This window comes from Cetorhinus maximus, chromosome 17, assembly GCF_964194155.1.
Source record: "Cetorhinus maximus chromosome 17, sCetMax3.hap1.1, whole genome shotgun sequence".
NCBI lineage: Eukaryota > Metazoa > Chordata > Chondrichthyes > Lamniformes > Cetorhinidae > Cetorhinus > Cetorhinus maximus.
Genome location: NC_135895.1, coordinates 69,280,351 through 69,304,649, shown reverse-complemented (window position 1 = coordinate 69,304,649; position 24,299 = coordinate 69,280,351). Strand labels below are relative to the sequence as shown.

The 24,299-nt window shown below is 42.3% G+C and overlaps 1 protein-coding gene across 6 annotated transcripts in view; it reads left to right on the top strand.

Annotated features, from left to right (window-relative positions):
* The window catches only part of hmcn1 (hemicentin 1), a 701,874-nt gene that overhangs the window by 205,731 nt on the left and 471,844 nt on the right, over positions 1–24,299 (top strand). For all 6 annotated transcript variants that reach the window (XR_013579326.1, XR_013579325.1, XM_078561403.1 and 3 more), the window contains exons 7-10: positions 11,113–11,233; positions 11,805–12,068; positions 14,738–14,882; positions 18,836–18,957. Coding sequence is in view for 4 of the 6 variants with exons in the window: in XM_078561403.1 (XP_078417529.1) it covers positions 11,113–11,233; positions 11,805–12,068; positions 14,738–14,882; positions 18,836–18,957 (652 nt within the window). In the remaining 2 variants the exon portion in view is untranslated. The remainder of the gene's footprint in view (positions 1–11,112; positions 11,234–11,804; positions 12,069–14,737; positions 14,883–18,835; positions 18,958–24,299) is intronic.

Sequence of the window (24,299 nt, the reverse complement as noted above, 5' to 3'; positions counted from 1 at the left end):
CAGCTGCCTGTCACAGACACTGCTGGGAACAGTGGAGGGTGAGACTAGCCAGGACTGTGGTGAGGGGGGGGCAGTCAGGAAGCAGAGTGGAAGAATAAACGGCTATCTAGGTGCCATTCAAATATGGTGTCCAGACCTTGGACCCTATGAGATGACGGCAGGATGGGTCACTTCCTGCCCACCAATCCACGAGCTTCGACATGCTCCTCGTGGCTGCATAATTAATAAGCTGAACAGCGCAAGACCTCACGTGTTCAGTCGTCCTGGAATTCAGCAGTAGTCACTCTAACTTTCGATTCCACCACCAGACTTAGGGCAGAATTTTGCCTTTGGCATGCGGGCTTAGCGGGGGTGGTCGGGAAGTCGACCACCGCCCGCGATCGGCACCGCACTATGATTTCACGCTGGTAGGCCAATTAAGGCCTGCCCAGCATGGAACGCAAGCGGTAGCGCTCAGCGCCACCTGTGTGAGGGGGGTAGGCGGGCGAGCGGGCCGAGCGTGAACTTCGTGCATGTGTGCGAGTGAGCGCTTCATAATCTCCCAGAGGCACGGAGCTGCCTCAGGGAGATGAAGCGCTGTTTAAAAAAAAAATAAAGTATATAAAAATGTCATAAAACATGTCCCCTCATGTGACTCTGTCACACGAGCAGGGACATGTTTTTAATTCAAGTGTAAATTTTTTATTTGATTTTTATTTGCTTTAGGAAACCTCATCCTGTCCGTGGATGAAATTTCCTAAAAAGTGCAAAGGCCGCTTGGCCTTTTCACCTGCCCGCCAACTGTTAGGTTGGATGGGCAGCGTAAATTTGATTTCAATTACCTTTTTAATGGCCTTAACAAGCCTTTTAATTGTCGGCACACGCCTGCTGAACGAAATATCGCGGGATTGCGCAATGAGATCGGGACACATCATTTTACACCTGGCCGGGTCGGGCATGCACCCACCTGCTGAGCTTAGTATTCTGCCCTTAGTCTCCAGAACAGAAAATTCCGCCCTTGGTATGGATTCAATCAGCATACGGCCCCAATTTAAATATTAAAATTGGGCTTTCTCTATTTTGCGCATTGCACTGGTTGCCCATTTCAAGATCTGCTCAAAAATTGAGACAGGCGGGCCTCAGAGATAATGGGAAGAATTTTACGAGTCAGCGAGCGGGGGCGGGACCCGCTCGCCGACACGTAAAATGACGCACGGTGACATCGGGGGGGAACTCCCAACGGCACCGCGCCCCATTTAAATTTTCAGGAAGGCAGGAGCACAGCAAAATCAGCTGCGCGCCGGCTGACTTGTCAACGGCCAATTGAGGCCATTGACAGGGTCACTTAAGTAATTAAAGGACCTACCCGTCCAACATTAGGTTGACGGGCAGGCCAGGAGCCCCGGCAGGAACTAGAAAAAACATGAAACCTCATCCACGGGCGGGATGAGGTTTCATGTAGGCTTTAAAAAAATTTAAATAAAGGTTTTGTGAAAATTATGGACATGTTCCAACTCACATGAGGGGACATGTAAGGGAAATTTTATTTTTCTATTTTTGTCTTTTTCACATTTAGAGCTGATCTCCCTGAGGCAGCGCTTAGCCTCAAGGAGATGAGTGCACTCTTTCGTGCGCATGCGCGAAAGAGCGCACTCTTGATTTTGGGATTCCTTCTCCCGCCTGCACAGGGAGCGCATAGCGCTTCTGTGCGGACGTGATGCTGGGCGGGTGTTAATTGGCCCGCCCACGTAAAATGGCGGCACGCCTCCGATCGGGGCGCCGATCAGAAGCCCGCCCGTATGCGCCCGCCCATCAACCTCCCCCCTGAAGGGGGGAAAATTCAGCCCAATGGATGGGTGAATTTTTTTTTTTTGCAATTTTATGTCTGCATACTGGTGCATTTTTCTATGTAACTAGGACGTTATGCTGATGGAAACTGCCTCTACCAATTTATATTCAAAATTTTTAAAAGGTTGCTATGAAACCATCAGGCTCAGTCATTCACAAATTCATTGATTTTCTCTCAGTGGGGATGAAATTCCACTGCTAGTAATTTTAGAGAACAGGTTAACACACTTGCATCAACTATCCTAATTTTCTTAGGATTTAATGACTCACTAATTAAATAGTCTTCTCAAAAATAACATATTTCAAACTGCACGTTGTTACAATTTTGATCATGGCTTACTAATTACAGAGAAGACTAGGCATTTTCATATTTTCTGCTCGAAGAATTTTACTCTACCTCCATCTTAAAAACATGTGTATCTTCATACTATAACTTGGAACTATTAAACTACTTTGGAAAAATTATTTCCTATTGGAGCAATTCCAATTCTAAACGTTTCCTGTGGGAAAATATTTACCTGCTCTTTCTCTGCATCAGGAGTCAGATGTAACAAATGAATTTCTTATGAATTTTCTCAGCAATGAACAAGGAGCAGCCAAAAAAAACCTTGTTCCTCTGACATGTTTTTATTTGAAAGTTTTACTGAGGGATTTTGAACATTTTGGTAGGCATAGTGATCCTCATAACTAGTTTCTTGTCCCTGGAATCATCATGGCATATGGCTTTAATAAAATTTCTATAATTGTATGACATAAACTGCACATGATGCTCTAACTGTGGTCTAATCATTGAAATGTACCAGTTTTTTATAACTTCTTTGCTCATATATTATTTGTCTCCATTTCTGAAATCTAAAATGCTTTCAGACTTTTTATGGCTTTATCTATCCGCACTTAAAGTGAATTATGTATTTGAATTATGATCTTGGTGAAAGTGATTTCCACAATGATATTGGTGCTCATATTGGTTCAGGTCCTAAACATTGCCATACTAGAGGCTAATATTGGTAAAGATGCAACTTTGGTATTTACAGTACTAGTACTATAGAACCATAGAACAGTTAAGCTGCAGAAAGAGGCCATTCAGCCCATTGTGTCTGCACCAGTCAAAAAAGAGGAAAAAAAAGAAACTAGCCCCTCACTTTAATCCCACTTTTCAGCATCTGATCCATAGCCTTGCAAGTTATAGCACTTCAGGTGCAGATCCAAGTACCTATTAAATGAGTTGAGTGTTTCAGCCTCAACCACCAATTTAGACTGAACTCCAGAAGCCCACCTCCCTCTGGGTGAAAAGGTTTTTCTTCACGTCCCCTCCAATCGTTCTACCTATCACCTTAAATCTATGCCCCCTAGTAATGACCCCTCAGCTAAGGGAAACAGGTCTTTCCTGTCTAGCCTGACTAGGCCCCTCAGGGTTTTGTACACCTCAATTATATCACCCCTCAGCCTCTTCTGTTCTAAGAAAACAACCCTAGCTTATCCAATCTTTCCTCAGAGCTGCAATTTTCAAGCCCTGGAAACATTCTTGTAAATCTCCTCTGTACTCTCTCCAGAGCAATTATGCCCTTCCTATAATGTGATGATCAGAACTGTACACAAAATTCCAGCTGTGGCCTAACCAGCATTTTATACAGTTCCAACATTATATCCCTGCTTTTATTTTCAACACCTTGTCCAATAAAGAAAGCATTTCATATGCTTTCTTTATCACCTCACCCACCTGCCCTCTCATCTTCAGGGACCTGTGGACATGCGCTCCAAGGTCTCTCACTTCCTCAACCCCTCGCAATATCCTCCTATTTATTGAGTATTCCTTGCTTTGTTTGCCCTCCCCAAATGCATTACCTTACACTTTTCTGGATTGAATTCTATTTGCCACTTTTCTGCCCACTCATCCAAACCATTGACATAATTCTGGAGACAACAGCTATCCTCTTCACTATCAACTACATGGCCAATTTTTGTATCATCTACAAATTTCCCAATCATGCGTCCCACATTCAAGTCCGAATCATTAATATATATGACAAACAGCAAGGACCCCAATACTGAGCCCTGTGGAAAGTAACTGGAAACCGCTTTCCATTCGCAAAACCATCCATCAACCTTTGTTTCCTGTCACTGAGCCAATTTTGGATCCAACTCACCACCTTCCCCTGTATCCCACAAGATCACACTTTTCTGACCAGCCTGTCATGTGGGACCTTGTCAAATGCCTTACTAAAATCCATGTATATAACATCCAATGCACTACCCTCATCAATCCTCCTTGTTACTTCCTCAAAAAATTTGATTAAGTTAGTAAGACACGATCTTCCCTTAACAAAACCATGCTGACTACCTCCGATCAATTTGTTCCTTCCTAAGTGACAGTTTATCCTGTCTCTCAGAATTGATTCCAATAATTTGCCTACCACTGAAGTCAGACTGACTGGTCTATAATTTTCTGGCCTATCCCTCTCATCCCTTTAAAATAATGGTACAGTGTTTGCAAACCTCCAGTCCTGTGGTACCTCGCCTGAATCTAGTGAGGATACAATCTATCCGGCCCTAGTGATTTATCCACTTTCGAGGATGTCAGTTCCTCCAGCACTTCCTCTCTCATTATGCTTATTGTATCCTTCTCTTTAATTAGAACGTCTGCATTATCCCACTCCTTAGTGAAGACAGAGATAAAATACTCATTGAGAATGCTGCCCACATCTTCAGCATCAATGTATAAGTTACCATGTACATCTCTGACAGACCCTACCCTTTCCTTAGATATTCCAATGCTCTTAATGTACTGGTAAAATATCTTTGGGTTTTCTTTGATCTTACCTGCCAATATTTTTTGTATCCTCTCTTTGTTTTCCTAATTTCCTTTTTTACTTCATCCCTGTACTTTCTATACTCCTCTAGGCTTTCTACCATGTTAAGCTTCTTGTGACTGCCTTAAGCTTTCTTTTCCTGCTTTATCTTACCCTGTATGCTTCTGGATAACCAGGGAGCTCTAGATTTAGCAACACCACCCTTTTTCTTTGTGGGGACATGTCTACACCGTGCCCGGAGAATCTCGCTTTTGAATGTCTCACACTGATTTGAAACAGTTTTCTCTTCTAGTAGTTGTATCCAGTCCACTTTTGCCAGTTCATCTCTCAGCTTTGTAAAATTTGTCTTGCCCCCCATTTATAACTCTTACTCCTGTTCTATCTTTGTCCTTTTCCACAATGATTCTTAATCTAACTGTATTATGGTCGGTCACTATCTCCAAAATGGTCCCCCACTGCTACTTTGTCCGCTTGTCCAGCATCATTTCCTGAGACTAAATCTAGAATGGCGCCCCCTCTCATTGGGCTTGTTACGTGCTGGCTGAAAAAGTTCCCTTGAATGCAATTCAAGAATTTTGTGCCCTCTGTGCCCTTTACACTGTTCATATCCCAGTTGATATTAGGGTAGTTGAAGTCCCCAGCTATTACTGCCCTATTGATTTGCACTCAGAAATTTACCTACATATTTGCTCTTCTAACTCCCTTCTACTATTTGGGGATCTATAGTACACTCTTAGCAGTGTGGCTGCCCCTTTTTTTATTTCTGAGCTTAACCCAGATGGCCTCATTTGATACTTCATTTAGTGTATCATTCCTCCTCACAGCTGCAATTGATTCTTCAACCACATTATGCTACACCCCCACCTTTTTTTATCCCCCTCTCTATCCTGCCTGAAAATTCTATATCCAAGGATATTGAGCTGCCATTTTTGCCCCTTTTTCAGCCAAGTTTACGTTATAGTGATGATATCATGTTACCATGTGTCTATCTGTTCCCTCAGCTCATTGGCTTTATTTACTATGTTCCTTGCATTTACATACATACCTTTTAACACTGCCAAATTCCTGTGTTGTACACTTTCTAAGCAAAGCTTCTTCTGTCTTTCAGACTCACTCACTAATTCTCCATCCATTGTTCCCTGCTCTGAATTTGCCTTCAGATTCCCAACCCCCTGCCAATCTAGTTTAAATCCCCCCACCCCACTGTCCACCACACCCCCAACAGCATTAGCAAATCTCCCTGCAAGGATGCTCTATCCAGTCCTGTTCAGGTGTAGACCACCCAGCTTGTACAGATCCCACCTTCCCCAAAACCGGCCCCAATGCCTCAGAAATCTGATGCCCTCCCTCCTTCACCAGCTTTCCAGTCACGTGTTTAATTGCTCAATTCTCCTATTTCTATAGTCACTAGCACAAAGGACCAGGAGTAATCCTGAGATTACTGCTTTAGAGGTCTTGCTTTTCCATCTCCTTCCTCGGTCCCTGAAATCTGCTTTCAGGACCTCAGCCCCTTTCCTACCTACATCATTGGTACCAACAACTAGGTACCTAAATGGGCCATGACCTCTGGCTAATCACCCTCCCCCAGAAGACTAGTTTAATATAGGTAACAGGCTGATTTTTCAATTAGAAGAAGATGATTTAGTGCTATTCACAATCTCAGGATGCCCCAAACCACTTCAAAGCTAAAATGAATTACCTTGTTGAAATATGGTCATTGTTCTTTTGTATGCCTAAATAGCATCCAACTTGCCCAAATCATGTCCCACAACAGCAAATTAATTAAATGATTAGTTAATATCTTTCTGGTGGTGTTGGTTGAGAGACTCACGTTAGTTAGGGTGCCCTTCATACAGTGTCGTTAGATCCTTTAAGTTCACCTAGACAGGTCACAGTTTAATGCCTTGCTTGAGAAACAGCACCTTCAACAGTGCAGCAGAGGTGTCAGCTGTGGCTCAGTTCATAGCACCCTCGCCTTTGAATCAGAGGGTTGTGGGTTCATGTCCCACTCCCGGAAACCAAGAACTGTGATTGTACTCGAAAGAGTTGCAATCTGTGACTGTTGATAACTCGAAAGAGTTTCAACAGTGCAGCGGAGGTGTCAGCTGTGGCTCAGTTCATAGCACCCTCGCCTTTGAATCAGAGGGTTGTGGGTTCATGTCCCACTCCCGGAAACCAAGAACTGTGATTGTACTCGAAAGAGTTGCAATCTGTGACTGTTGATAACTCGAAAAAGTTTCAACAGTGCAGCACTTCCTCAATACTTCACTGAACAGTCAATCTAGATACGGAGGGGAAGATTGGGCCCTATGGCACTTGAGGGCAAAAAGTAGGAGTATGGTGTGCAGATTTAAGGGTATCTTCCATGCTCCTTCCCCACCCCTACCACTCCATTCCATGAGTGTCGTAGCTGCCTAAATGGCAGCCAGCAACTTTCAAGTGCCTAAAACATCTATTAGGCCCCTTGATTATGCCACTGCTGGCTCCACAGCAATATTCCAAAAAGTCAGTGTTCACAATCCCCCCTGCCTGCACCACCCCACCGCTCCACTACTACTAATATAGGAACTAATATAAAATATAGGAACTACCTGTGGCAGGCTGTGTTCAACGCAGCTGTCCTTCAGTAGATCCTGACTAATTACCCTCTACAGTTTGCTGTTATACAGATCAGGCCTGAGGCCCAATTTCCAATGAGCTGCAGGCCTTCATTTTCAGGCATTTATTGCAGGCATGATGGCCACTTTGCACTGGTTTCTAGTGCAAGACCAATTTCTCAACTTTTATGCTTAAATCTGTGTTGGTGGCTTCAACTTACAACCCTATTCATGATAGAATGCAGTATAATGGCACTAAAACTCCTCAAGCTACAGTCAGGATATAGATAAGTGTTGTCTCGGTGTTGCACCAGTTTATGACCATTTGAACTGAACCAGCATTTGTACTTTGACCTAACTGGATCAGGTTCTCGTAGGTAGGGACAACTGAGCAGAAACCGCTTCAAATATTAAATCAAAGGAAACCCTGCTTAGTTGGGCAGACAGAATCTGAGTGGCTGGAGCTAATCAAGTACAGCTCAATCCTGATAAGTGCAAAACTAGTTTACCAAGATATGTTGTGCTTGGGCCACAATTGCTGTAGATAAAAATAATTTTTCAAGTTTTGACCATAGCCCATTCAATCATTCTTTCAACAACTCAATCTAATTAAACACAGAAGGTGCAAATGTCATCGCCAAAGGCCTAGCACGTTTGTCCCAAATTGAATTTGGGATGTCACTAACATTCAAGAACTCTAATTTGCATAAATTCATGAAGCTCCTGACTGCTTTAGGTTGTCATCGCATCAGCCTGCAAAACCCTTCAGATTCAAATCAGAAATGGCTGAGGTTCTGAGTGGGTCCAAACGCCAGGCAGTATCTGCCAGGCAGGTAGCATTTGAAACAACCCGAGAATCATTTGTGATTAGTAATAACTATTTTTATTTTAATATTTTCAGAAGTATAGAACTAGTCTCTAATAAAGTGCTATGAATGCCTGCACCTTTAACCCAGTAGCCTTTGCAGTTTGTACAGTTGTGTTCTAGTAGGATATTTCTGTGGAGGGGCAGGGGAAACAACATCACAGTCCAGTCTTATTTGACGCCCATAAGTATGTGCTTCCCAGCAAGAGGAAACTGGCTGATTGTGTTCTCCCCACCTAACTTGGGATACTGACATCAATTCTAACACTTCACTTCCACCCTGACTCAGACCAGCTAATTCAGTATAGAGTGAGGATTGAAATTAGGACTTTTATGGTCTCTATGGCTTAGTTCCAAGCTGTTCAACACATTTACTGGACACAAGCATGAAGAAGCAATATAACTGCAGTTGATGTAACTCTCAGAAATGCTGCATTTGCAACGGTGTAACCAAGGGCATTGTATAACACTGCAACTTTGTTGCTGTTAGCGCTCTGGAACATACAGCAGCAGTGGTGAGATAATAATTTGCTGAACAAAAAGCCCTTCAATTTAGGATCTTTCACATTGCAAATTGATGTGTAACAGCTAGAAATCTTTGGTCCTATATAGTTGTCAACAGCAGTAATTACATAAAATAATTAAATATAATGATTCCTTTAAGATTACAGACAACCATTGCATGTAGGATCACTTTTAACTAGATGCTTGGCATGTTTTGATTGAACCGATTTGTGAGGATATGTGAGTAGGCACCTCTTTTAATAAACCAGTAGGAGGATAGTGGCACAAATTGGGCGAGACAGATCATTTCATTTAATTCCCTTTACCAATATGGAGCTTTTACAACATTGTATACTCTGAATAATACAACTTTTTAGCTGTCAACATATAAAATGATGAAACTACTTCATAGCAAACTATTGGGGCAATGGCATATGGATAAAATGAATATTTTCCGCTTGACTCTTCTTCAGACTCTTTTCCAATCTGTTTTACTTGCCACAAATTGTTACGCCAGATTCAACCTGGTACAATTAAGTGGCACTTCACAAAGATAAGTACAACAGGTTTTAAAAGATACCCAATGGAAATGACAATTACTAGCTGGAACAGGCCCAGGTATTGGAAGGAAAGGAGGAAATGGGTGTAAGAACAGAATGAACTTGCAACAAATTATTTGCCAAGCGCTGCAGACACATACAAGATAGGAGCAGGAGTAGACCGCTCAACCCCTCAAACCTGCTCTGCCATTCAATAAGATCAGGGCTGATCTGATTGTAACCTCAACTCCACATTTCCGCCTACCACTGGTAACATTTCACCCCCTTGCTTATCAAGAATCTATTTAGCTCTGCCTTAAAAGTATTCAAAGACTCTGTTTCCACCGCCTTTTGAGGAATAGTGCTCCAAACATTCACAAACCTCTGAGGGAAAAAAATTCTCCTCATCTCTGACTTAAATGTGTGACCTCTTATTTTTAAACAGTGATGCCTAGTTCTAGATTCTCCCACAAGAGGAAACATCTCTCCACATGCACCCTGTCAAGATCCCTTAGAATCTTATATGTTTCAATCAAGTCACCTCTTACTCTTCTAAACTCCAGCGGGTACAAGCCTAGGCTGTCCAACCTTTTCTCATAAGCCAACCCACCCATTCCAAGTATTAGTCTAGTTAACCTTCTCTGAATGTTTCCAATGCATTTACATTCTTCCTTAAATAAGGAGACCAATACTGTACACAGTACTCCAGATGTGGTCTCACCAATACCCTGTATAACTGAAGCATAACCTCCCTAATTTTGTATTCAGCTCTCCTCACAATAAACAATAACATTCTATTAGCTTTCCTAATTACTTGCTGTATCTGCACACTAGCCTTTTGCGATTCATGCACTAGGAGACCCAGGTCTCTGCATCTCAGAGCTCTGCAGTCTCTCACCATTTAGATAATATGCTTTTTAAAAATTTTTCCTGCCAAGATGGACAATTTCACATTTTCCCACAATTTACTCCATTTGCAAGATCTTTGCCCGCTCACTTAACCTAGCTATATCCCTTTGTATCCTCCTTATGCCCTCATCCCCATTTACTTTCCTACCTATCTTTGTGTCATCAGCAAATTTAGCAACCATATCTTTGGCCCCTTCATGCAAGTTATTTATATAAATTGCGGAAGTTGAGGCCCCAGCACTGATCCCTGTGGCACACAACTCGTTACATCTTGCCAATCAGAAAATTACCTATTTATGCCTTCTCTATTTCCGGGGTGAAAAACCCAGTATATAGGATGCTTCTATTCTTGCAGCAATGAAATACCCTGCAATTTTATACTCTTTAAACTTTGGGAACCAAAATCCTTGAAAGTTGCTGTTTTGTAGCATTTCTGAAGATGCCCAACTTTGTAATGGCATTGGGCCAAATATTAAATTTGTGTTGTGATTTAATTTTGCAACAAATTACATTCATGCAATTAGCTGTTCATTTCATAAATACAGTGAAATCTGATTAACAATAAAAGAGAGTGTAGGGAAATATCCGTTCTGGACCCTCTATTAGATTTGCCCTTCAGCCCAATAGGAGGAGCTTATTTACCCAACCTGTCTCTACTTGGCATCTTCACCTGTGTTGGTTGTTCATAACCAAATTCAAATAAAACTAAAGAGCAGTCTCTTCTTTCACAGGGTAACTGTGTCAGCCTTTTGGAGTAATTTTAAACTAATCCACCCAGCAGGGAACTGACTCGGTCTGATTGGCCACCTGTTTTATACTATAAATGGGATTCTGCTTGGCTGATGCCTGAATTTGTAGCTACCGGGTATCTGAAACTAATGGGTACAGTATCAATGTGTACTGATATAATAAGCCCCAATCTCCAACAATTGGGACTTTTGTTTAGGAAGACATTTTGGTATAAGCTAGTGTCTTACCAGACATGCAGTACAGTATTGTTGGAATGTGCTGCCCTGGTTTTAATATATGACCTAGATCTTTGTGTGCTTTATTTCCTCTAGACAGCAAGTGCTGGAAGACATTCAGTTCGAATCACAGGACTCAGTACCATTGACTTTCGAGCTGGATTTTCCCGAAAACCAACAATGAATTTTAGAAAGATTAATAACAGGCCTGTACAAGGTCAGTTTGTAACAAATCTGTTTTAATCTTACTGCAGTGAGGGTGAGTTTTCATAATTATACACAATAAGGCTACAGGCACTGCAGATGGCAAATATTGTTTGATGTTGGATTTATGATGTGACTAAGCAAATATTCAGACTTATAAGTGTCAATTTGTTAATAATGTTTTTAGTCAAAGTCCATTGTTTAAAGTTGGGATCCACCTCCCAAATGGATGAAAAAATTAGAGGCATAAGTGATTGCATTTTTTTGTTTTATTTAATATTTATTTATTTACCATATTTCAGTACTGTAGGTTTTTATAAAAAAGATGCACCTGACTGCGGAGGTAATTTATTATTGCAATATTAGTGTTTGTTTTGACATCAGAGTGAATTGAAGACTTACAAATATAACCTGCACAGGAAACCTAGAATTTTCCTTGACTCGTACCAGACAAAAGGCTAAATCATTTGTACTATAATTTCATTTAATTTCAAATGGTGACATTTTCCTACTGTGTTTTAACTTTGACACGTTTTATTTTATTTTTGTTAACCTTATGTGCTCCATATTGTTTGCATTTACAGGTATACCAACATATTTACTATTGAATACAACTGGACTCATCCCACCTGCTAGAGTGGATCGAGTGGAACTCCTTGGCATCTCGGGTGTTGCACTGAAAACTATTCCTGTGAAGTATTACCCTGACCGCAAGCCTTACAGCATCCTCAATGTAACTGAGTTTATTCCACCTGATGAAGCATTTTTTTTGAAGGTAACTGGCTATGACACAGAAGATTACCTCTTCCAGCGAGTATCTGGTGTGTCCTACTCCAACATTGTCCCAGGTAAGATATGGCGAATACCTGCTGTAAAGCAGCGTAAAATGCATTAATGCCATAAACAGTTTTTACCATTTTTCTGCTTCACTTTGGTGAGTTTACACTGTATGATATTAGTAATGGGCTTATTACTGCATCCATGAATACCCTCGCTACTATTTTAACGAATGGGTTAATATCTTAGATAAAGAATTTCATTCAAATGAGTGGATGTTTGTTATGAGTACCACAGAAAGCAATTTCAATCCTCATTCATTATTTAGGAGTTTTGGTATGGTGGGGGTGGGGTGATGGGAAGGGCAGGGGTGAGTATCTCCTCTACTAAAGACATCATTTTCCAAACACTGCATCCGAATGGAAATTGTTCACTTAATCTTCCATTTAATAAGCATCAGCAGTGATGCTGACCATGGCCCAATCTATTGCTTCATGTCCATGTACACAAACAGTGATAGTAATTAGGAGCAGGGATATAGGCAGACTTTCCCCTTCCCCAGTCTGGTACCACTGAGGTCACTTATAGTGCCTCTCTATTGATGATATAATGTCTTCAAACAGAACAGAATCAGAAGTAGGTCTCTCTTATCCTTTCTGGCTCAATTCACCAATGATTTTATCAACTGAGCCTTCAGGGGGTCTACATTTCACATTTTTAAAAAATATGTTTTGCATCAGTTAAATCAGTTGCAGTATTCTAATCCTTTGAAGTTTGTTGGAAGTAATCTTTGCTGAAAGCATTAAATGCTAGATTGATTAAATGCTTCATGTCCTAACAAATATTTCCAATTTACATTCAAAGAACAGTTTGCACTCCCATATGCACTTATTTAGTAAAAGGAAAAAAAATCCCACTTGAAGAACATGTCAGTGGCACAGGAAATTCCACGTGACTAATGTAGTGTGGCAACATCATTACAGCTAGTGATGGATCAGTGCAAATAATCTTCTTGTAGCAGAACTGGCATTCCAGTATTCAACTGTGAGCACAACGCTACTTCACAGCTCCAGCTGCATCAATGGAAAACAGTCAAATCCACAAATGGTGTTTTTCAGTCAAGAAGACTGCTGGGTGGCATTTCTTTTGTGTACTCAGATTACCTGTGCTTCACTAGGGGCAATTTTAATTCCCTCTGCCTGAGGGAAACAAGGTGGTTCTGGAGTTAATGTTCAAGTGGTCAATTATCATTACACCCCCAATTATGTCAGACCTTTTGCTAGACGTGAGCCTAAGTCATTCGTAACTCCTGCTGCTAAGGTGAGGTTTGGTGTTTCCACTGCTCCCTACCTTGCCAGATTACTGCCTATAGTTAAAATTGAGGCTTACATTTCACAACAGACCTCCTCTTGTTTTCACTAGAAAGGCGGTTTGTTCTATTGTCTGTTCTAACAATATTTAGATTGATAGTAGCACAGGCCCACAGAAGTCTCAGTCCATGCAAAACACAAGCACAGTTGTCAAACAAAAAGAAAATTTACAGCAGGCCCATCAATGTTTGAAAGTAAAAAGAAAAGTTGATATTTCACGTAGACACTTTCCATTGGGAATATACCTTTTCTGGATTGGCCAGATAGACTTTCTCACCTAGCTCAGAGCTATTCTGATAAAAAGTCTCTGCTTGACAAGCCAATCTGTCATTTATGTATTTACAGATTTTAATTTCAGATGTAGAATTTTTCAAAATCTTTCTTATGTGTGCACGATTCATTATTGTTCAATTTTTAGCACATCTTCCTGCCCGACAAACAGGGAAAACTCGGAGCAGGATAATTTTATTACCAATAATTGCAACTGGGCCTATGTACAGGCCCATGCATATTTTCATTGGTGTAAAATGGGGGGATACAGCTTTTGGATCAAGCTGATCATAAGAGAATAATCAGGGCAGAACTACAGCAACAAACTCTCAGTGAAGTTTGTTGTCCATGCCTTGAAAATTATTTTTCTTGTGCATCAGCCTAAATTAAATGCAATTGTTAGCAGAAAATTCCTTCTGTTTTCTACAAATAGCATCTACTTATATCATGCATTTCAATGATTATTCCGTTTAATCCTCCCATGTGTTACCCTCCATTTTTAATATTTCGCACATTAATGTTGTGTAACTACTTATAATTGCAGCATGTGTTGTGTCCCAGTGTTTTGAACTTGCCCCTTGTGGACCAGGATCCAGAACATTATTTGCAACTGAAAACCAACTGAATGTGTGCTTCATTGTCCAAATGCACATGCTTCCGGATCACATTTGTTACTTTCATTTGCAGGTTGTGGACCAGCCCAAAGAGTAAGGTCTGTGCTGGCCAGCATTCAAAAAATTAATTACTAGCCCTTGCCTGAAAAATAGCGGTTATTTATGCCTGCCTGTGGTGCCATTTTTCCCCTGGAGTGAATGATTTGAGATTGGTTTTGTCTGCCTCCAATGATTAGTATACCAAATGGGTGTTTGAAATAGTTTTGTAACATTAAAAAAGTGTGTAAACATTTGGGTGATGTTGTAATGTACACAATTATCACTTTACAAGATTCTCCAGGAGCCTGTAGCCAAGAAGCAGTGGCCGGAGATTTGCAATTTACTTCGGTAGATCTAGTACAGCCAATAAAGTCACTAAGAAAATCCATTGACCACTCTTAAACGAGTTAATTTAAAAAAGGCACAATGCTTAAATTTTTTCATTAGGTGCTCCGAAGGTCACAATGCCGGCACAGACACCAGGATACTACCTGCAGATGGGCTACATCATGTGTACAGTGGACAGCCTCATCCCCTTCACATTGCGTTTCAGCAGAGCTGGCACAAAACTTGGAACAGATCAGTTTTTCAAGTATGTATATTTTATTCATTATCTCTCTTGTTACATACCATGGTAAGGATTCTGTCTTTTAACCATTAAAGCTTGCAGCAACACTACAGATTATAACATGCATTCTTTGGAGTACATTCAGGGAGTGGAAAACTTTTTACTAACTGAAGTTCACATGGGAAAGTCAATGTTCAGATTTCCCCCTTCCCCACTATTAGTGTTGCTTTTTAATCTTGCTACAAATATAGCCATTAGGTCCTCAAAATATTTGAATCAAGGGCCTTTGACTTGAATAGGACCAGTAGCATTTTGGGTTGAACTGGATGGCATGTGAGATCAGATGATTACACACATACTGAATGCCACATTAGTTAGATTCATAGGCTCGGTAGTATCTCCCTACATGATTGGCTGGAAAGGGCGAGTCAGGGTCAAAGAGTTAAAGATGGGGAATGCCCCCACAATGTCACGCATGGGCCAACTGCCTTTGTTATAGTTGTAGATATGAGTCTTTCCCAGCATTCCTTGTGAGCCAAGAGGCACTGGTGTCCAGTTTTGTATTTTGAACCCATAAAAAACAGATTGAGGCTGCATAAATCCATTACACTCGTACCTTCACATCTAGTGGAGATAGACTCAACCTCTTTAATGTGGATTGCGTTCAAGAGAGAAATGAAAGAATTGGGTGCTATCTCACTGAGCCATCCCATTTCCCAAACGATTTTAAATGCAATACTTCAATAAATATGTATAGATTTAAGCACATTTAGATAATCTTTGCTAAGTACTATCCGTCATGAAAACATAATACCTTTAATGTCCTTAATCTTTCCATCCATATAAATTAGAATCCACTACCCATATTCATGGCCATCCATTTGACCATGCCGACTCCTGTGGCCTTGCCACTCCCATCAGATCACTGACAGATAAGGCCATTTCTAATCACTTCCCTGTATCATTTTCCACACATCACCACCCCCACCCCCCGTTTCCACATCCTAACCCTATCACATTCTGTACCTGTCCTGTGAAAGCTGTCCCCTGATTCTCAACTTTGGTCCTCCGCTCGCTACAACATTTCTGCAGTTACTGATTTGCTTAATTGCACCCTCACTTCCACCTTTGATGCCCTTGTCCTCAATAAAACAGTTACTTGCTCCCATCCTAACCATTCCTCTGCTACACCCCTCATTTCTGTGCCCTTAAGTCCAAGGGATGCAGACTTGAATGGTTATGGCAAACAACTGGTTTGACTATTCACCGCCAGAGCTGGCTGAACCACATAAAGCAATACCAGATCCTGGTTCCGTTTGCTAAAACTACCCATTATTCCAGGATCAACCTGGAGTGCAAAGATAACCCCTAGCTTCTTTTCATTACTACAAACTGACTTTTTAAATCTCTTCCACCTCACCTCCAATAATAAGTGCAGGAAACTCATGGGGCTGCATCTTCCGTACGGCGAGTGGGGAGGGGCCCGCTCGCTGACACGTAAAATGACACGGGGTGACGTCAGGTGGGCCCGCCGACCTGCCAACAGCCTATTAAGGCCATTAAAAAAGTAATTGAAATCATTAATGGATCGGCCCATCCAACCTTAAGGTTGGCGGGCAGGCCGGGAACCCTGGCGGGCTTCTGAAAAAATAGGAAACCTCATCCTCGGGCAGGATGAGGTTTCATGAGAGATTTAAAAATTTCAGAATATTTTAAAATAAAAGTTATGGACATGTCCCAACTCACGTGACAGTGTCACATGAGGGGACATGGCAGCAAAATTTTTTTCTCATCTTTATTTAATGTTTCAAACCTGAGCCGATCTCCCTGAGGCAGCACTTTGCCTCAGGGAGATCTGTGCACTCCTTCACGCGCATGTGCGAAAGAGTGCACTCCCGGCATAGGGAATTCCCCCCGCCTGCACAGGGAGCGCATAGCACTTCCTGGTGGATGTCACACTGGGTGGGCCTTAATTGGCCCGCCCATGTAAAATGGCGCTGCTCCCCTGACCGGGGGCACCGATCGGGAACCTGCCTGCCCGCGCCCGCTCCCGCACATCCCCCAACCCCGACAGAGAGAAAATGTTGCCCATGGAGTTGTTTGTCAATAAAATCGAGATCATCCACTTAGTTGCCCCCACCCTTTCCCTCCCTTCCATTAGCCTGTCTGGCCAAACTTCCTCTAAATCTCTTCCTTGCCTTAGCCCTGAGCTCACATCTTTTTCTAGTTTCTGTCTATCTCCCCACATGCCCCTCATCTTGCCCATGAAATCCACCACCTGCTCCATTGATCTATTCTCACTGAACTGCTGACCACTTAACTTCCTTTTCTGGACCCTCTGTTAGCTGGCAATTTTAACAGTTCTCTCTCTTCAGGTACTGTCCTTCTCTTGTTTAAGTCTGTTTTTATCACCCTTCTCCCCAAAAAACCAACTCCTGATCCCACTATCCTTGCAAACTACAGCCCCATCGCCAACCTTCCTTTCCCCTCCAAAGCCCTTGAAATTCTTTTTGCCTCCAAAATCTGTGCCCATCTTTCCTGGAACTTCATGTTTGAGTCCCTCCAATCCTGTCCTTGCCACATCACCAAAACAACTCTTAACAAAGTCACAAATTACATTATATGTAACTGTGATAAAGCTGATCCATCCCTCCTCATCTGTTTTGAACTGTCTGCACCCTTTGACAAGGTTGACGACATCATCCTCTTCCAAAACCTTTCCACTCTAGTTCAGCTGGGTGGAACTGCACTCACCTGACTCCATTCTTATTTATCTAATTGTAGCCAGAGCATCACTTTCAATAGTTTCTCTTCCCACTCTTGCACTGTTACCTCTGGTGTCCCCCATGGATCTGTCCTTGGCCACCTCCTATTTCTCACCTACTTGCAGTCCCTCAGCGACATCGCCTGAAAACAGAGCATCAGTTTTCACATGAGTACTGACAACTCATTTCAAACTCACCAACCACTCTCTTGACTCCTCCATAGTTTGACATCCTGCACTGCAAGTGCCAAAATTTCTTCCAATTAAAAATTGGGAAGACCAAAGCCAAAGTCTTCAGTCCTGGTGCAAACTCCATTCCCTAGTTACTCACTCCATCCGTCCCCAGGGAACTGCCTGAAGCAGAACCAAAAGTTTTCAACCTTGGTGCCATATTTGTCCCCAAATTGAGTTTTCCATTGCATATCCATGGCGTCACTAAGGCTGTCTATTTCCATCTCTGTGCACCGCCTGGCTTCACCTGTGCCTCAGCTGATCTGTTGCCGAAACCCTCATTCATGTCTTTGTTACCTCTAGACTTGTCTATTCCAATGCACACCTGACTGGCTTTCCTCATTCTACCCTCTGTACACTTGAGGTCATCCAAAACTCTTCTGCCTATGTCCTCACTCATACTGTCCCATTCACCTATCTATCACCGCTGTGCTCACTGACCTATATTGGCTCCTGGTAAAGCAACACCTCAAATTTAAAATTTTCAACCTTATTTTCAAATCTCTCTATATCCTCAATCTTCCCTATCTCCAGTCCCACAACTCTCTGAGATATCTGTGCTCATTTAACTCTGGCCTGTTGAGCATCCCTGATTTTAACTGTTCCATGGTGCCTGTGCCAAGCTTCAACTGCATATGCCTTAAACTCTGGAAGTTTTTCCTTAAATCTCTCTGTCTCGCTACCTCTCTTATCTCCTTTAAGACCATCCTTAAAACCTAATTTTTTGACCAATCTTTTGACCATCTGCCCTAATATTGACTTTTGTGGCTTGGTGTCAAATTTTGCTTTATAATGAGCCTGTGAAGCACCTTGGGATGTTTTATTAGATTAAAGGCACCAAATAAAAATGAATTGTTGTGGTTAATTATTGCAGTTCTATTAGGTTAAAACGTTTTTTCTTCTCTTTCAAACAGATTCTCGTTGGTGAAATTGTGTATTTTGTTATAATCCATCTGAGTTTACCTCTGTTTTTCTCTTGAAGGGAATCTGCCACTGCAAGTTTGGAGATCCCTCGTGTTTCTGCAGTACATGAAGGGCTTTATGAATGCATAGCAATTAGTAGTGCCGGCACTGGGCGTGCCCAAACCTTCTTGGATGTGTCAGGTCAGAACCCTTTCATACATGTCTCAGTTGTTCATTTTGTTAAGGTTCTGCTTTATTTGAACAAAATAAAATGCAATGTTGTACATGGTTTCAGTACCTGGAAATGAATACAAAATAGCTTATTGTCTATTTTGATATTTTTGGGACCAACGTCAGAGTGGCCTTCATCACTTTCACCAAGTGACACCTAGTAATGGACAACTTCCATTTGCATAGTGCATTTAACATAGTAAAACACAAGGTGCTAAACAAGAATGATACTTTTTGATACTTTTTGACATTTTTGATACTTTTGACACCATGCATTAGAAGAAACAATCAGGAAAGATGACCAAAAGCTTGATCAAAGAGAGAGGTTTTTATGAACATCTTAAAGGAGGAGAGAGACATCGAGAGGTTTAGGGAGGGAATTCCAGATCTTAGAAACATAGAAAATAGCAGCAGGAGAAGGCCATTTGAGACTGCTCCGCCATTCAATATGATCATGGCTGACCCTTTATCTCAACGCCGTACTCCTGCACTCTCCCCATGTCCTTGAGGCCTTTAGAGTCCAGAAATCTATCTATTTCCTTCTTAAATATATTCAGTGAATTGGCCTCCACAGCCTTCTGTAGTAGAGAATTCCATAGGTTCACGATCCTCTGAGTGAAGAAGTTTCCCCTCATCTCAGTCCTAAATGGCCTACCCCGTATCCTGAGACTGTGACCCCTTGTTCTAGACCCCTCAGCCAGAGAAAACATCATCTCTGCATTCAGTCTGTCCAGCCCTGTCAGGATTTTATACATTTCAATGAGATCCCCTCACATTCTTCTAAACTCCAGTAAATACAGGCCTAGTTGACCCTATCTCTTCTCATGTGACAATCCTGTCATCCCAGGAATCAGTCTGGTGATCCTTCACTGCAGTCCCTCTGTGGCAAGTATGTCCTTTCTTAGGTAGGGAGATCGAAACTGCACGTAATACTCCAGGTGTGGTCTCACCAAGGCCATGGTATATATAATAAGACATCCTTGCACCTGTACTCAAGTCCTCTTGCAATGAAGGCCAACATACCATTTGCCTTCTTAACTGCTTGCTACACCTGCATGCTTGCTTTCAGTGGTGTACAAGGACTCCCAGGTCCCTTTGTACATCAACATTTCTCAATCCATCACATTTATATGATACTCTGCCATTCTGTTTTTCCTACTCAAGTGGATAATTTCACACTTATCCACGTTATATTGCATCTGCCATGTATTTGCCCACTCATTCAACCTGCCTAAATCGCCTTGAAACCTTATAACACCCTTCTCATTGCACACATTCCCACCAAGTTTCATGTCATCAGCAAACTTGGAAATATTACATTTGGTTCCCTCATCCAAATCATTGATATATATTGTGAATAGCTGGGGCCCAAGCACTGATCCCTGTGGTACTCCATGACTCACTGTCTGCAACTCTGAAAAAGACCCATTTATCCCTACTCCCTGTTTCCTGTTTGCTAACCAATTCTCAATCCATGCCAATATATTACCCCCAATCCCATGTGCTTTAATTTTACACACTAACCTCTTATGTGGGACTTTATCAAAAGATTTCTGAAAATCCAAAAACACCACATCCACTGGTTCTCCCTTATCTATTCTACTAATTATGTCCTCAAAAATATCCAGTAGGTTTGTCAAACATGATTTCCCTTTCATAAATCCATGTTGACTTTGTCTAATCCTGTTGATATTTTCTAAAGTACCCTGTTATCACATCCTTTATAATAGACTCTAGCATTTTCCCTACTTCTGAGGTTAGGCTAACTGCTCTTTAATTCGTTGTTATCTCTCTCCCTCAATTTTTAAATAGTGGGGTTACATTTGCCACCCTCCACTCTGCAGGGACTGTTCTTAGGGCCAAAACAGGGATGCGCAAGTGGATGGAAGGGGTCATCGCAGTGCTATTAAGCAACACTTGCTCAGCAATGACCTGATCACTGACGCTCAGTTTGGGTTTCGTCAGGGTCACTCAGCTCCTACCTCATTACAGCCATGGTTAAAACATGGACAAAAGAGCTGAACCCCGCAGGTGAGGTGAGAGTGATTGCCCTTGACATCAAGGCAGCATATGACCGAGTATGGCATCAAGCAGCTGGACTAAAACTGGAGCCTATGGGAATCAGGGGTAAACTCTCTGCTGGATGGAGTCATACCTAGCACAAAGGAAGATGGTTGTGGTTGTTGGAGGTCAATCATCTCAGACCCAGCACATCACTGCAGGAGTTCCTCAGTGTAGAGTCCGAGGCCCAACCATCTTCAGCTGCTTCATCAATGACCTTCCTTCCATCATAAGGTCAGAAGTGGGGATGTTCACTGATGATTGCACAATGCTCAGCACCATTCACGACTCGTCAGATACTGAAGCAGTCCATGTCCAATGCAGCAGGACCTGGACAATATCCATGCATGTCTGACAAGTGGCAAGTAACAATTGCGCAACATGAGTGCCAGGCAATGACTACCTCCAACAAGAGAGAATCTAACTATTGCTCCTTGACATTCAATGGCATTACCATCACTGAATCCCACACTATCAACAACCTGGGCGTTACCATTAACCAGAAACTGAACTGGGCTAGCATTTAAATACTGTGGCTACAAGAGCAGGTCAGAGGCTACGAACCCTGTGTTGAGTAACTCACCTCCTGACTCCCCAAAGCCTGTCCACCATCTACAAGGCACAAGTCAAGAGTGTGATAGAATATTCTCCACTTGCTTGGATGTGTGCAGCTCCAACAGCACTTAAGCTTGACAACATCCAGGGCAAAGTAGCCTGCTTGATTGGCACCCCATCCACAAACATCCACCACCGATGCACAGTGCCAGCAGTGTGTACCATCTACAAGATGCACTGCAGGTACTCACCAAGCCTCCTTGGACAGCATCTTTCAAACCCATGACCACTACCATCTAGAAGGACAAGGGCAGCAGACACATGGGAACACCATTACCTGGAAGTTCCCCTTCAAGCCACTCACCATCCTGATTTGGAAATATATTGCCGTTCCTTCACTGTTGCTGGGTCCTGGAACACCCTCCCTACCAGCTGTGCGGGTGTGGGTTCAGGAAGGCAGCTTATCACCACCTTCTCAAGGGCAACTATGGTTGGGCAATAAATGCTGGCCTAGCCAGTGCCGCCCACATCCCATGAACAAATTTTTAAAAAGGCCAGGACTGGAGGACCGCAAAGATCTCGGGAGGATTGTAGGGCTGGAGGAGGCTACAAAGATAGGGAGTGGAAAGGCCATGAAGGGATTTGAAAACAAGGATGGGAATTTTAAAATTGTGATATTGTCAGATGGGGAGCCAGTAAAGGAGGCAAGGACAGGGAATGATAGGTGAATGGGATTTAGAGCAAAATAGGATATAGGCAGTGGAGTTTTGGATGAATACCAGTTTACGTAGGGTGGGAGACAGGAGGCTGGCCAAGAAAGTAGTTGAATAGTCAAGTCTAGGTTTCAGCACAGATGAGTTGAAGGAAAGTTAGAGTTGAGCAATGTTATGGAGATGGAATAGGCAGTCGTAGTGATGTACGGATATGTAATTGAAAACTCAACTCAGAGTCAAACACAATACCAAGGTTGTAAATGGTCTTATTCAGCTTAAGCCAGTTACCAGAGATGGGAGTCATAGAGTCATAGTCATAGAGTTCTACAGCACGTAAAAAGGCCCTTCAGCCCATCGAGTCTGTGCTGGTCAAACAACTACCTAACTATTCTAATCCCATTTTCCAGCACTAGGCCCATAGCCTCATATGCCATGGTATCGCAAGTGCACATCCAAATACTTCTTCAATGTTATGAGGGTTTCTGCCTCTACCACCCTTTCAGGCAGTGAGTTCTAGATTCCCACCACCCTCTAGATGAAAAAATTCTTCCTCACATCCCTCTAAACCTCCTGCCCCTTACCTTAAAGCTATCCCCCTGGTTACTGATCCCTCCACCAAGGGGAAAAGTTCCTTCCTATCCACCCTATCTATGCCCCTCATAATTTTATACACCTCAATCATGTCCCCCCTCAATCTCCTCTGCTCCAGGGAAAATAACCCCAGTCTATCCAATCTCTCCTCATAACTAAAACTCCCCAACCCAGGCAACATCCTGGTATATCTCCTCTGTCCTCTCTCTAGTGCAATCACATCCTTCCTATAATGCGGATCCCAGAACTGCACACAATACTCTAGCTGTGGCTTAACCAGCGTTTTATACAGTTCCAGCATAACCTCCCTGTTCTTATATTCTATGCTTCAGCTAATAAAGGCAAGTATCCCATATGTCTTCCTAACCACCTTATCTACCTGTCCCGCCACCTTAAGGGATCGGTGGACATGCACACCAAGGTCCCCCTAATCCTCGGTACTTCCCAGGGTCCGACCTTTCATCGTGTATTCCCGTGCCTTGTTTGTCCTCCCCAAGTGCATCACCTCACACTTATCCTGATTAAATTCCATTTGCCACTGATCAGCCCATCTGACCAGCCTGTCTATATACTCTTGTAATCTAAGACTATCCTCCTCTCTATTTACCACTCCACCAGTGGCAGGCAGAAGACAGAGTTTGTGGCGGGATCAAAGACAATGGCTTCAGCCTTTCCAGTATTGAATTGGAAGAAATCTCTGTCTAATATTAGATGTCAGACAAGCAGTGTGACAATTCAGAGACAGTTGAGGAGTTCAAGCAGGTGCTGGTGAAATAGAGCTGACTGCCATCATAACGTGCAGAATCTGATTTTATGTTTTCAGATGACATCACTGAAGGGTAACATGTTGATGATAAAATAGAAGGGAGCCAAGAATAGATCCTTGGGTAACTTTAAAATGGGAATAGAAGCCATAGCAGCTTATTCTCTGGCTATGGTTTGAAGGTAAAAATGGAACCAAACTAGTTCCACCTAGCTGGATGATGTAGAAGAGGCTTTGGGGTGATGGCGTGGTTAACTATGTTAAAAGCTGCAGACAGGTCAAGCAGGATGAAGACTGATGTTTGTAACTGTGACTGTGATAAACTAAGGTCATTTTTGACTTTAACAAGGGTTGATTCAGTATCACAGTCAGAAACATGATTGGAGAGATTCAAACATTTTGTGAGAACGATGGGCACGGATTTTGGAAACAACAAGTTCAAGGATATTTGAAAGAAAAGGGAGGTTGGAAATGGGGTGGTAGTTTGCAGGTACAGAGGAGTAAATAATAGGTATTTTGAGGAGGGGTGAATGACAGCAGATTTGAAGGGAGGGGGTCACAGTATTTGAGGAAATTGGGCACCATTAACCATATCAGTTAACATGAGGCCCAATACAGAAGTTGAGTCA